This window comes from Rissa tridactyla, chromosome 14 (genome assembly GCF_028500815.1).
Source record: "Rissa tridactyla isolate bRisTri1 chromosome 14, bRisTri1.patW.cur.20221130, whole genome shotgun sequence".
Classification (NCBI taxonomy): Eukaryota; Metazoa; Chordata; class Aves; order Charadriiformes; family Laridae; genus Rissa; species Rissa tridactyla.
Genome location: NC_071479.1, coordinates 5,402,917 through 5,417,899, shown reverse-complemented (window position 1 = coordinate 5,417,899; position 14,983 = coordinate 5,402,917). Strand labels below are relative to the sequence as shown.

Here is a 14,983-nt window from a genome sequence, read left to right as displayed (position 1 = left end):
ATAACTAGAATATTGCAATGTTACACGGACTGAGTTACCACAGTAAGGCAGATCAGAAGAATTTTGTTTCTACTGAGTATTGCTCCTCCACACAATCAAGTCTCTAATAGAGGAGAAAGACTATAAATACAAGAAAAAAGTTACCGTCCCACCCTCTCACCTGTGATTAGTTTGGCAAAAACGCTATACTGAATTACATATTAGAGTCCTAGAAAGTAAGTTTCTTTAATTATGCCTTGAAAAGTAGCACAGCCAAATCAAGCACTTGATACTTCACATCGATTGCTCTAATTTCCATTAGCCAAATGATTTTCCCAAGTACTCGTTGCTTACAGGTTTTAATTATCAAAATGCACGCACACAAAAAAAATCAATCATATTTTGAAAAGAATATGAGAAAGACTTTGTTTTCTTTACTACTCACAGACACTAAATCCTAACACATCCCTCTGTCAGAAGTGCAAAGAATACTCTGGGAAGAGCAAGAAATAATACTGACATGAAAAAGTTAAACGCTCGCTGTTCTTTTTCACTGTAATTCTAGGTAAAAAAGAACAGCAAGTGCTTCTATACAGATAGCAACCACTGGCCATCGCTCAGACCATTTCACTCATGAAAAATCCATGTGGTGTTGCGCATAAAAACTTCTTTAAATTGATAATTGTCAGTTTAAGGGGAAGGTGGGGTGAGAAATCTATAAAACACCCTGAACTGATGTCATGATATGTTTCATAAAGAACAGTGTTATATTTTAAAACATTTTATATGAACAGTAAAACTTGCACTGCTGCATAGCAGACAACACGAAGAACATTTAGTAAAAACATTCACTGAAACCCCTGGCATATGTATTTAATGTCACTAATCAAAATATATATTACAGTCCAAGGTTCTGTTAAGGATCTCTGTTTGGGGTTTGTACAGTATACACAATATTTCAGAAAAAATATTACAGTAAGGTATTTTATTTCTCCTTTTTTATATTAGACTTATCTATTGTAACTTACAGTCCCTCTCCTCTATATACCCAAACCTTTATAACACCCTATAATGCCCTAGCCAAAAAGTGTTTAGCTAACTAATAAGCCCTGTCTATTATAAATTCCAGTTTTAGAAATTTCAGTAATCTTAATTACATTTTAATAAATAGTTCAGTTTGCCCTTTTTAATCTTAGCCTTTCGAGGACGTCCTTTCATTACCAAAACACAGTATGTCACAACCTGTTAGAGGTCAGAGAGGCTTTTGCTTGTTTATTCAAAGGATAATGAGTCCAAAGATAATTGCAATGCATTAAATATAGTTATATAATATTTACACTGTCCTCCCAGATTTTAAATTTAGGTGAAATATAATTGATAACTAATGTCAGCTACTACAAACTTTCGGTGTGGCTGGTGTTTTATTAATAAAAGGTGTATTAAGCTAGAAAGTATATAAGTGGTTGCCCTGATTCTTCTTGTTTCAGTTTTCTATTAGAAATTAAATGAAGTGAATTATTCACGTGAGTAAGAATTCAGGAAGAGGGGTGGTGCAAAAAGCATGAAGAATTTTCCGTGTGTTTTGAAATTCCAAAATACCTGAAAACTGTGGTCCCTTTTGCAGTGCCAGTATCTATAGGGGAGAAAAACGCAACCAAAAGAGAAGAGGAAAATCTGTTAAATTAATTTGATTAGTAAAGGTGTGTTTTAAAACGCCTCAATTCTGTACAGTATTATACAAGGAAAGTCTCTTCTTCAGCTTTTGCAGCTGTTGTACATTCTTATATACTCTTCTTCTGCTAACAGTCTGCCCATACGTGTGCTGTTCGAGTTACTTGCGATCATCAATAGTTTTAATGAATTCAACTGCTGCTGTGAACTGCATCCACCAGTACGATTCTTCTCCAGATAAACAGTTGGCATAGAAACTACTAATGTACTGAACAGTGGACAGCAAGCAAGGTGGATTTGCCTGAGGGTTAAAGAAAAAAGAGATACTCACAGCTTGTTTGCAAAGCTAGAGAAAACATTACAAGATACAGAGCAGAAATACCATTCTATTCGTGCAGTGATCCTCTCACATCCCTTATACATGACTATGTAACCTTCTGTAGGGTAGGGACTCTATCCAGACCACCCCCATTTCACGCATGCCGAAGGCATCAGATTTGATGAAAGGAGCATTTTTCCAGCAAGGAAAAATGACTATCAGGCCAACAGAAAGAGGGGTAACACCGGCAGAATCTGTAAAAGTCATCAAGGACTTCAACATGTAGAAAATCCCATTGTTTTAGCGTCTCATACATGACAGACCATTCTCCAGACACTCGTATGTCAAGAAAGGACAGCAACACAATGCAAGTCAGTCCTCGTGTAGATCTTGGTCCTGAAAGAGGACATCACTAAGCAGGCACAGATGACAGATGCTGGTGGACACACCTCGAAAAGACCCCACTCCACACACACAACACTTGCACCCCTATTTCCTTGGTTCCAAATGCGAAGTTTGTTTGGATTCAAAAACCGTAATTGTGACCCCATTTCTGATGTTTCTATTGAAGCCTGCTGAATTAGATCTGGTTTTGAGTTTTGCATGCACCCAGTTACCCAAATGCATTATTTTTCTTCCTAAAATGTGTTTGTTTATTACAAAAATTAGCTGGGGTATGTGATCTTTGCAAAAGAACTCACCTTTATAAGGACAAAGACCAGAACAGGAACAAAATCATCTGCCCCGGGTACTGAATCTTCATTTGCCAAACTAAGCAGGTTCATGATGGTTGAACACATTCGCAGGATACACTGTACTTTGTCTCGAGGGGTTTTATAAGCGCTTATTGTGCGGATTTCAGACTGTGCAGATGGCCATGGTGCCTCCCGGAGATATACCTAGGAAAAAAACCCCACAATGCTGCCAGTTCTTGTTTGTCCAAGCTACTACTGTGCACCACAGAGGATCTAAAGTACCAGAGACTTGCAGGCAGGAGCAAGACCCTGGAGAAATGGGAAGCTTTAAGTCAAGATGGTTACATTACACTCACAACGAAGGTGGCTTCCTGCTGTGTTATAATAAAAAACTACAAGGAGCCAGCACTCTGTGTGCAACTAATATAATTAGCCCGTGCTTCTTCCTGACTTCTCCAGCACACTGTTTCAAGTGAAGGCAGAGCTGTAGGTCTCTGTCTTCCGTATCAGCAGCTTTATGAACTCTGACCACTTCGAGTAATAAGTTCAAATAAGCTGAGAACTAGAAAAGCTGCAAACATCCAGCCTCTGACAGACTTCTTAAGCTTACCAACCTGCTTTTAGTTTTCCAGTTAACCATGAGAAAAGTGAAAGCACTGGGCAAATTCACAGACCTGTAAAGGTTCCATTAATTCTGGCTAGTTCTGAAAGATGATAGCTGTAAACCACAGCCATGACATACAAATCCCATTAGAAGCAAAAAGGATTCAAATCTTAACTTTTGAAGCAAATTATCACGAAGTTACTGCATCTCAGTGCAGTGTAGTATTAGCTCTTAAATCTTACTATCCGGACAGAGGTGTCAAAGCAGAAAAAAGATGTATTTGGAAGGATCAGTCAGTGGAAGACACCAAAGCTTGGGTACAGCATGATTTTCCTGCAGGGTATTTCAGCTGTCACAGATAGAAAAGCAATGCTTCCAAGTGCAAAACAAAACAACCCTCTCCCCACCCCAAACACAATCAAACCCAAGCGCCCCGACACACATGTGGAAGTGAAGGAAAGGAGAAGTTGTTACCTCAGGTATCTGAAGCGCTTTGTGGTTTGCAGTCACTACTTTAGATAACCTCTGTATGTGCTCATGAAGGACCCTGAAAACAAACCCAAAAAACATGAGTGAAAAGGAAGCAGCAGCCAGCCAGTAGCGCCCTGGGGTTTCCCACCAGCTTTACGTTTGGTACTACAAGAGAGATCTTCAGGAATGCATATAGTCATGATAGCCCTGCAGCTGACGGACACTAGGTCGGTAAGAGACGCAGAGGATTTTGCCATACAATTGAGTACAACCACACAGCCGGTAGGGCATTCAAACAGCATATGTTCTAAAACACAAAAACCAAAGACCCCAAATGCATGGAAAAATGGAAGTAATGAGTCCTGAAGCAGATTTTGATCATTCTCTCAGCATACACACTTGCAGATCTGGAAGTCTGTATCCCAAGTCATTACTTTTACAATTCTGTTCTAGGAGTTTGATGCAAACGCAAACTTTTGCACACGATGCTAAAGCACTTCCTTGTTCTTTTACAAAAGGTTCTGAAAGAAAACATGAGTTTGTATGGCATGGTTGACTTAAGTCTGACAGAGGAAGACTGCACAGCTTCCATCTGCACCAACTGCAAAAGAGAAACCAGGTACTTCAAATTACATTAACTTACTGGTCACGCAAAATATCTCCATCCTGATTAGGGTAGAATGCGAGTTTGAAAATACGATTCATCACGCTGCGTTCTATAGCTAATTGTGCATCCTGAAGCTGTTCTTCACTGGCATTCTGCCATATGGCATCCTGAGCCATAGCCCCATATAAAAACTGAAGAAAATCCTCAACTTGAGCTGTTTTATCATCTGCTGCTGTGAGTTTCTGGAAATCTGATAAAAAGTAAAAAGAGAGAGAACATTCTGTTAAGTAAAAAATATCATTTCTGATAGTTTTTTCGGGAAAGAAGAATGCAGAATATACTTCAGACTCCTGGCCAGGCAGCACTGACGCTCTGTTTTGCCCACGTCCCGGTAAAGGAAATACAAGCAGGAACACTTGAAATAAACGGAGAATTAAAGGAAAAGCATAAAGAACACATTTAGTAAAGCATATGGCTAAAATACTCTACTTGATACTCTGTTAATCACTTCCGCTGCAGTACCAGTTCTTGTGCCTTCTTTCCAGCCACCCACAGAGATAACACCCATAACAATCACTAGAACACTGGTAGGAACCAGTGCACACAAAGTTATTAGACACTGAAAAGCAGGGGGCAAGGGAAAATATGAAGAAAATCCATGTGTACCATTTCCTACTCCTACCTTGATTAAGCATGCATAGTTGCAACATTCATATTTATCTACAAAATACAGAATGAGTGATGCAGCCAAGTTAATCCAGCATGACCAAATCACTGGCCATTCATCGGCTTCATATTTATAGCACTCTGCACCAGAAGACAACTGCCACTCACATCTGCCAGCAGCCGAAACACCACTGTTGCCAATTTCTCTTTTAGATTATCCAGAAATAGCTGTCTCCTTTCTGTCCAATGAAAGAGCTTTAACTCCTTCCTGGGTCACTGAATCTTATTACCAGAACTTTAATCCCAGTAGATGTAAGTTCTCATATTAATTCCAGCCTATTCAGGCACATTTAACACACAGCACTATATGCTCCAGGAGCAGGAACTGAGTCCAAATTTCTTATGTACTTCATTAAGTCAGGTGTGTGCATAGAGAACATAGAAATAGTTTGTTTTAAGTGATTCTGTTTTGAGAGAGTTGTCTTCCTGGTGCTGATACCCCTTATACTATGATATTTTTGAATCTTTGATTCATTTGATTCATACTATTACTATTCCCCATATCTTCCAAGATACAACCACAGATTCTGTACTGAGGACTGAATGCTGCAACTTAATTTATCATTTATCAATAGATGTACAATAATTAATAGTATTCATGGTTCTTCCACTGGACAGATGCTAGATAATATGATTTAGCATAACTTTTTAGGCCAAGTGAGGTCAAATTACCTTCATTCTCTTAGCCTATGAAAAATGCAAACTGTTACCATGGCTTAGCTGCCACAACATACTGTTAAGTCACAGTAATCTGTCTATCTGAGCCATTAATTCACCAGCTGGAATGAAAATGGTTTTAGGAACCCATTCCTCAGATCAGAAGTTGTATTTTAAAACGTTAACCCGAGCCAGCATCTAAACATGGAGTAAAGGAATATAAACATTGCACAGCCTGCATTAATCTTACCTTGAATAAACTCCCTTATTTTCTTTTCTTTGCTCTCTAGCAGTAACCTCACACATACTGTCGTGAAGTATCTGTTGGCCACTTCTTTATCTCGCAGAACTCTTTGCAGCAGCCTTTCCAAGTGCGCTTGTGTCGTTTGTAGGCCTTGGCGACATCGAGTTAAATAAGCAATATATGGAGCTCTTTTCCTAAAACAAAGTGTGCTCTACGTTATGCTTTATGTTAGATTCATAATAAACATAGAGGCTAATAGCTTTATAAACTGTTAAGTTGTAGTGCAAGAGGAATCTTCAACCTGTTGTTTTTAAAACAAAGGTAACACCTGAAATAGGAAATTCCGTCTTATACTGATTTCTCAGACTGAATTCACTGCCCTTGCAGCACTCCAGAATGCAAGACTAAGGCAAATTCCAAACAGTGTCTCTTGTGTGTTAGAGCTGAACATTAGCCACAAATTGATTAACCTGAGTTTAGTACCATCTGGACTGACTTGACGTCCAAGCTTTTTTGAGACATTCACAGATAGGTGAGACAATTCCATCATTTTGTGGGAAAGCAGAGATGTAATAACCTGATCTGGTAAAGTACAATTTAAATCAAAAGGGTTCTCCCCAATCTGCTAGTGAATAAATACATGCATTTGGAAAGCCATTAATAATAAGATACTGAACAAACTACCTATAGTCCTCTGCAATAGATGCCAGCAGCTTTCGACAGGTCCTGTTATCAAAGCGGCTTACGCATCGCATTGTCTCTTGCAGCTGGGCCATCAAGTTCTTGTCTTGGAGGTTAATAGCTTCAGCTAGCTGAACTTTCAAGAAGCACACAATTTCATTATCTAATAAAGAACAAAGGAAAACTATTAAGGAAAAGAAATGTAGACATGATGAAAATAAAACTGTTTTTGAATACGGGAAACATGAAACAGTTTAAAACCAAACTTCTGTACATTAGGCAATAAATGTTCTTTTAAGAACAATTTAGTGAGTCTTTTTGAATTTTCCAGATATCAAGGGCTAAGTTTTCATATCACTATCTTATTTAGTATTTAGAACCATTCTGAAACATGAAGAGGACCAGATACGGTGACAAACTCACCTGTCTGCAAATAAGCCTAGAATAAATGGAGAGGTGTAAACACAAGACATATATATTAAGTCAATGTAAAGACTCAGTAAATTATTCAAGTTACTCTGTTAGTACTGTAGCACAATTCCCAACAGTATGTGTATTTCAGAAGTCTACTCTACAGCTTCAGGCTCTGCCTGCACTTTATCTGAGACACTTCATTACAGAAAAATTAGACTAGGTTTAGTTGGCAGGCTTGTTTATGGAGTGGGAAAGAAAATATTTTGGGGGACAAAAGGCGGTCTATGCCTTCTATATCTACGCCAAACAGAAGTTACCACAAATGGGGCAGTACAAGTGCCATGAAATAGGCAAAAAGAAGTGATACATACAATACAAAATATCTGTATGTATAAAGAATGTTTACCTTCCGGGTCTGTGTGATCTGGTAGGCCATTCCTTGTTGAATGTGTCAACATGGGGAAGGCCACAGAATCTGCTGAACAAAGAGCCAATCTCAATTTCTTCTTTGCATCCCTTAAGGAAGAAAAATAATTTCTTAACAAAGGTGCTGCAAGGCCTGCTTGTTCAATAAGCAGTCTTCACTTTTTTTTTTTATAAATACTGCCTAAAAATTACTTAACATAATTTTAATTCACCAGTGTTGTCAAGACTTTAGAATATCTGTTCTTTTGACAGAGCACCTAGATCAGTTTCAAGTGAATTTTCCTAAACATTGAACTGCTCTGTCCTCTCAGGTTACAATATCCCCCCCTTCATCGGTGGAAATAGGACAGTTTGAGATGCTTAAAACTAAAAGCATGTAAAAGTTTACAATTGATCCATATTAAGATTTTTGTGGGAACCAATCACATGGCTTCAGCTTTGAATTCTACTTTGTGGATAAGATGAAACCTGCAAACGTATTTACCTATAGGAGAAAGCAGAACTTTGTGGCTGTGCTACTTGACTTGCAGAGTCTGGGAGATCATCTGCAGACATGTTTTGCAAAGCCTCATCACGTGGAGAGTCGTGCATACTCTCACCATCCCCCATAGCCTCTACGGAAATGAAAAAAAAGCATTACACAGAGAGGAGTCAGAAGGAGTCAGACTAATATTCTCTATTTTCTTCTTGTTATTCTAAGGTTTGGGGGGAACAGAGACAGCAAATAAACCAACTTGTTCTGAATAAGTGAAAAAAGTATATTAAAAAAATACACTCTACAAATCACTAAGAAGAAATTGCATCAGTTTTGGGAGGCAATATACTTCTTCAGTATCCATTAAAAAACAAAACAAAAAACTGTAAGAGATGGGCTATTAACAAACAACCACCTCAATGGCTATATGAAAGAGCTGTCCTTGGCGATACTGATGACCGGGATACTCCCAGTCTCTGGGGGACTGTCTCCCAGATTATGTGACAAAGTGTTCCTGGTTTAGAGCTCACATTGTTCAGCTGCTAGTACTAACATTTGTCTAGAATACTGAAGTGTTTTTATCTTTAAGGAGGAGAAAATATGTTGGTGATGATTACAAAAGCCAGGTTCTTACCTGCACCGTCATAGTTTACTATGGCTCCTTCACTAGGACTGGTTCGCTTAATTGCATTCCTGTATTTGTCCAGAATGTCCTCCGCAGCTTGCGCCTGCGCACTGAGCCTTGGGCTGGGATCATCTGAAAAGACCATGAAAAACAACAGGAGTTAACCTTGCATTGTGACAACTGAAAGCAAATACAAAAATTCAGACCTACGCATTTGGACTCTGTTGTTAGACAAATCAAACAATTAGCTGCTTGTGTTCCATGTAGCCACAATTCAAATATATTTATAAAGTCTGAAGCAAAGGTAGAAAAAAGAAGTACAATGAAAGATAACAAATAAAGCCAGATCCTTAGCATATTTATACTGTACACACAAATGGTTCTTGTATATTTGAAGAGTTCTAGAAATGATTAGTCAAACAGAAAAATAAACACTGAGATTCTAATCATGTTTAATTTAGCACTTAAGTAATTATTACAGGAACGTGTCTGCAGCTATCCTTACAGCTCAGCTATGATAAGGTCATGGGCTTTATAATGAGAGAAAAAAAAAAAAGGACGAAGATTTGATTGGAGAATCCAATACTATACGTATTGACAGAAGCACGACAATTTAAAAACAGTCTTCAAGGCAGGAAGTCTTTATCCACTTTCTTATTCAGAAAGCCAGTTGTGAACATTAACTACAACAGCATATACCTTTCTGTAAAGAGATACCTGGTGGGCACTCTGGAGCTCTAGAGGGCACGTTATGAGACAAAATTACTGTGATGATACTATTCACATACCTTGAAGTGTTGCATATCTGTCAGGCACCATATCATCTTTGTCTTTTTCTTGTTTTTCTTTCTTTCTAAATGGAATAGGAGCTGAAAAGGCAAGGTACCCTATCAAAGACTATTCTGAGATAATTGCCAGACTGAAGAAACTTTAAGAAAGTGGCTAATGCAGAAGTCTGTCATCAAATAAACTTCAATAAAAGCACAAGCCTATCTATAGGATGGAGCAGAACTGTACTGTCATCGTACGTAGTAAGTTCTACCTTTAACAGACATGTTACCAGGAGCCAGGCAGAACAGTTTTGCCTTCCAGCTACAATGCGTTCTAGGCAATTACTAGCCAAGGGAGTCGGGTAGCTTCCCATTTTTATTTACATATTTATTTATACTTTAGTTCAGCCAATAGTCCTAACTCAAATATTGGTCATAATGACATGAATCTTTTCTGGCAACTCATTCCCACTAGTAAGTTCAGGGACAAGATGCAAAAAGAGCACACTGTGAAACAGAAAAGCAAAGTGGTATTAAAATACTATAACATTAGCTGAAGTCACCCAGAGTCTGCAAGGATTACATTGGTTCTTTTCTAACTGAAAGTCTGTTTTAAAAAAAGGCAAGAATATCTAATATTACACACATTGTTCCATCCTCAGTTGTCATTATTCACAGCACAAAAGCCAAATGCTATCCTGAACAAGCTTTACTTTGTACATAGCCAAAGTCTAATTTCCACTCACGCCATGTTACAGGAGATATCCTAAATTATCCATATCCTTCAACTACTACCTGTAGAGAATTAAGACTAGTCCTCAGTGAAGCTGCAATTAAGTTAATAGCATACAACTATGAAATGACCAGCCTCACATAAGGATTCCAAGGCTACTGAATGATTCAGATAACACAATGCCTAACCAAACTCCTTTCAGCTCACACACCTCTTTATAGGTAGTGCATACTTTGTATTTCAGAAATTCTCTCTTTACTGCAACACTTGCAATTTTATAAAGAAGTATGCTTTATTTCTCAACATTAATAGGACTGCTATTACTCTGTAACAAATCTACATCAGTCTGGTCAGCTTTTCAAAGTGAAATTGTAAAAACTTTCCATAAAAGTGACTAAAGATGTAATAAAGGCAGCGTGCACTCTTACTGAAGTACCAAAACCAGACGGAGACAATCCTACCTTTGGGCATAGCAGACACAAAACGTTTCCTCCACCAGGGCTTGTTTCTGTCAGACTTCTCATCATCACTGTCTTTTCGCTCCTCAATCTGTAGAAGGGCACAGTCTACATTTGAGCTTTTACCACATCAAGTGTAAAGACAACATTTCTCCTCAATGTCAACTTATGCTACATCGACTGCAAAAACAGAACTACAGCAGAGCACAGAAAGCCATAGCGGATTAAGTTAGAAATATCCCTCCTGAAGAGGACAGCCTATAAACGCAAAACCAAAGACATGAAGAAACTTAGATTTTACTTATTTCTTTTTCAAAGAAAATTACTTTTCAGGATGCTGCAGCATTTTAAATTTCAACACTAAAACAAATCTATTTCTGAAGTCCCACCAAATCAAGTAAAGCTCATCCAGTAAATTTAAGAGAATCCAGATTCATTTAAGGCACTCTGAACATCTGCAGCTTTAGCTTGCAAAACATTATTGGCCAACATTTTAAAGATAACAAAGGTACATTGTAATTTCTTGGCTAAACACATTTAATACCAGCTTTCTGGCACTAGATGCATAATTAAAGTGGGCATGCTAGGGGGGGGAAAAAAAAAAAAAAAAAAAAAGATAAATAGAACCCTTACCTCTCCCCTAGAGGAGTCTTTACTGGGAGATGAAGACGATGACTGAGATGCGGCCACGAGAACGGCTGCTCCAGCGCTGGTGGTTGGCATAGGAAGCTCCCTCTCCTCATTACCAGGACGCCTGTTCCAGCCAGGATCACTCATAGGTCTCCGGACTGATGATACTATATCTGAACTCCTGCTGCGGACTAGCCTCTCTGGATAAGAATGCCTCTGCTTGAATGCTTCTAAATCAGTTGGAATTAAAGCGTGAGACCCAAAGTTTGGCAATCGGGCCTCATTACCTCCCATAGCTCCTTCCAAGATCGGTGGATCCGGTGGTGGATGGGAGGGTCTTGCATAGTGTACTTTGGGCCTTACTACAGCTGATACACCTGCGGTCATAAGTGTAAAAGAAGCCACACACATTTCTTTTAAGATTCTTCCAAATTAACTGGTACTAACACAGAAGCATTGAAAATGCCTATTTTAAAAAAAAAAAAAAAAAAAAGCTTATTCTTTACAACTCACCCTCATTTGAGGACAGAGGGTCAAACAATGCAAGCAAAGAATCTGTCTGAGAAGGAGGAGATGTCAACTGACTGGCTCCTGAAATACAGAAAAAAAAAGTTAGCGTTGTACCAAGAATTACCTACAACACAAGGGACATTGAAAAAACAGCCCTCAGTAACAAAAGTTTACAAAACTTTATTGCAAAATATTTTAAAAGGTATTCTTATATGGAAAGATCTCCATAGTACGCTGAAATGATTAAAGAATTGCATCACAAAAAGCGGGGAAATTTCAAGAAGTGGACCCATTCCAAAACAGAAGAGGACAGTCAGTGTAATCAAACCCAATTAGGAAAAGGTGATTTTAGATCTAGTACTCAAGCTCTAGTACTATAAATTGCTGGAGTCTCTGTCAAACAAATACAGTGCTAGCAAACAAGGAAAATGTTAAGCATAGCCGCAAGAGCTTTGAAATCGGGAGAAACTGTAAAATTTAAGGATTCTACAAGCGTCATTTGTGAGACTTCAGTTACCAGATTCTAATTCTCATTTACAGGTAAGTAACTTACTTACCATGGGCCGTTTCATCCATGTCAGGACTTGTCACAGAATCTTTTCCCCCAAAATCAGAGCTACATTCAGACCTCAGATCCTCAATCTTATTAGGAATATCTTCAGATGTTGCACTAATACCTTACACATAACAAAAGAAGCATCTGTAATAGTCTTTCACAGAAAAAGGAAGCAAAATCCTGAAGCTGTTAAAATGTTTGGTGAACACTGCAATAATCAAATTTTAACTCACAGTAGCACCTAGAGACATTACGAATTGCTATACTCCTAAAATAACATTTTGTTTCTGCTCTACATCTTCAACTGTTTTAACATAGCCATGAATGCACTTTGCCAATGGGCATTAGAAAGTCATTTCACTCCGTTAAATGCTTTGTAGAACTGAAGTAGATATATGCTGATTTACTTAAATAAAAAAAAAATTGTGATAATAAAACTAATGCAAGGAAGTTAGGAGTTTCTTCCAAGTCAATACTTCACTGCTAACCGTTGCTATTGTAGCCCAGAGTATTCAATGCTCTGCTGCCTTTTTTATTTCTTCTGTAAGATAAACAAAGTACTGCTTTGAAAATTCCAAAATGAGTACAAAAAGTTATTTTATGAGTGAAATGATGTATAACTAAAGCAAGTGCAGCAAAGCATATGCTGATAATGTTCTAATAGAGCAGCATGCTTTCAGAGACAATTAAACGCACCTGATACAACGCTGAGGCCTGGCGTACTGGGTCGGGAACTGACCTCCCTTACATCTGTGTCATCAGATGTGCTACCCAGCCCTGAACAGCTTTCCAGTTCTTGGAGTCTTTCCTCTTGTTTTAAGTCTGGGGCCTCTACAAAAGGGAGACAATGAACAGTAGAGAGAAAAAGTATCATTACTCAATGCCATGCTCCCTTAATATTCACAGACAGAGGGCAGGGGGTATGTGTTGATTTAGTACCTTAAGTTCTAAGCTAACTCAACCACTTCAGCAAGAGTTTTCTTCCTATACAGAAGGCAAGACTCTGCACAGAGAGCTGTGCTCTATCTGCACGGGCATTCTAAGAAGTTTTTACTGTTTTAAGGATTGTATTTCCTAGAGACAATAGTATACAGTCAAATCTTCACTATAGCCAAAGTAAACTGTGATCCTAGACAGCCCTAGTTAACATCATAGGGAAGGAAGGCAAACAGAAGTTTGCTTTGCAAGCCCTTTTCTCCCTTTTTGGCCCTTAAGAATTTCTGAAGTAACAGTAAGTTTCTCTCAATGCTTTCCATCTCCTCTATGCCTAGGAACAGTTTGCCCTTTTAATACTCGAAGTATTCGCAAACCCTAACTTAACCCTAGGATAATAACTTCTCAAAGAAAGAGAAGGGGTGTTGTTTCGCACTATGTGCCTCTGGAAGAGTCTTGATTCATGCTAAAGGAATAAGCAAAAACTGCATGATTCTGACCTGAATCACTTGGTAATACTTCCACGCTCCACGCCTCGCTTGTGGTTTCTGATATGGTTGAACCTGTGCAGGGATCAAGCAACACGGATCCTGAACCTGGTAAACACAGCAAGCTGCCTAGCATGTTCTCTGCAGCCGCACCTGCAAAAGGAAAGCCGAAGCATATAGCTAGATATAGGCTTCCTGAAGACAGCTCTAATAAGAGAGAAAAATAAGAACACATTTTAAGTGTCCTTAATAAAGTATATCATGAAAGACAATGTTGAAAAAATAGAAATGAGCAACCAAATATAACACAGGTCATGCACACAAAATACTGCTACAGAAAAGCTCCAGTTTAATCAATGAAAACACATCTATTTAGAAAGCGAGGAGGAGGGCTCTGCAGCCTCACAATTTTAGAGCAAGCATGAAGCATATTAACATACCAGATATACCACCAAGTTACCTGCTATTTCTTGCAAACGATCTTCATCAATATTTGGATCAAAGTCGCTTCCCAAGACATCTGTACTCCAAGTTTCGCTCACAGTTTCTGATATATCTCTGTCATCAGTCAACCCCATCATATCCCGGATTTCAAATTTACGGAGCTTGTCATCAAGATTATCCTGAGTTGTGGCTATGTAAAAATAAAAAGTTCTCAATTTTTTGAAAGGCTTCTCCAATTACGTCTGATTGAAAATATTCAAGAGCACGTTATAGGAAAAAAACACCAAACAAAACGATCCTCTAGTTCTGTCAGGTAAGATGGTGTTTTAACTAAGGCCTGTAAAGAACTATTCAAGAGATGCTGCCTGAAAGCAGTTTTTAAGCATATTTGAAATCTAACAAGAAAAATCTTCAACTACACCTGGTGACCTATCGACCAAATCAACAGACAAAGTGAATAAAATTTAGTGCACTATCAAGAAACTGATACAATTCCTGCAAGAAGAACTTATCACAGAAAAGCTGAGGCCTCCAGGGGTCATTCAAGTCCAAACCCCCTGCTCAAAACAGGGTCAGTTACAGCAGGTCGCTCATGGTCACGTCCAGTCACGTTTTGGCTATCTCCAAGGTTGGAGACACCACAACCCCTTTGGGCAACCCTTCCAGCATTTCACAAATACATATTAAACAGGAAGCTATCCAGATGCTTTAAGACTACTCCCATCCAGATCACCCTGTTCCCTGAAGGGAAAAGCTTGGTACCAAACAAAACTTTACAAGCAGTTTCCTATAAAGGACTTAAGCCTCAAAATTCCACGCAATTTGCTTTTCCTAACAATGGACTACAAGAAATATTTCTAGGAAAAA

General features: G+C 38.5%; 1 protein-coding gene across 7 annotated transcripts in view; it reads right to left on the bottom strand.

Annotated features, from left to right (window-relative positions):
* Nucleotides 1-322: 322 nt before the first annotated feature.
* Nucleotides 323-14,983, bottom strand: part of GAPVD1 (GTPase activating protein and VPS9 domains 1) — a 29,800-nt gene continuing 15,139 nt past the window's right edge. For 6 of the 7 annotated variants that reach the window (XM_054220351.1, XM_054220344.1, XM_054220346.1 and 3 more), the window contains 17 exons: nt 14,133-14,306; nt 13,685-13,825; nt 12,948-13,082; nt 12,253-12,372; nt 11,699-11,776; nt 11,189-11,562; nt 10,559-10,646; nt 9,383-9,463; nt 8,604-8,726; nt 7,979-8,108; nt 7,475-7,584; nt 6,658-6,817; nt 5,980-6,167; nt 4,383-4,596; nt 3,743-3,815; nt 2,671-2,868; nt 323-1,951 (listed from right to left, as the gene is read on the bottom strand). In XM_054220351.1, the coding sequence (XP_054076326.1) occupies nt 1,811-1,951; nt 2,671-2,868; nt 3,743-3,815; nt 4,383-4,596; nt 5,980-6,167; nt 6,658-6,817; nt 7,475-7,584; nt 7,979-8,108; nt 8,604-8,726; nt 9,383-9,463; nt 10,559-10,646; nt 11,189-11,562; nt 11,699-11,776; nt 12,253-12,372; nt 12,948-13,082; nt 13,685-13,825; nt 14,133-14,306 (2,528 nt within the window). In that variant the 3' untranslated portion in view covers nt 323-1,810. The remainder of the gene's footprint in view (nt 1,952-2,670; nt 2,869-3,742; nt 3,816-4,382; nt 4,597-5,979; nt 6,168-6,657; nt 6,818-7,474; nt 7,585-7,978; nt 8,109-8,603; nt 8,727-9,382; nt 9,464-10,558; nt 10,647-11,188; nt 11,563-11,698; nt 11,777-12,252; nt 12,373-12,947; nt 13,083-13,684; nt 13,826-14,132; nt 14,307-14,983) is intronic. The other variant, XM_054220347.1, reaches the window with a different exon arrangement.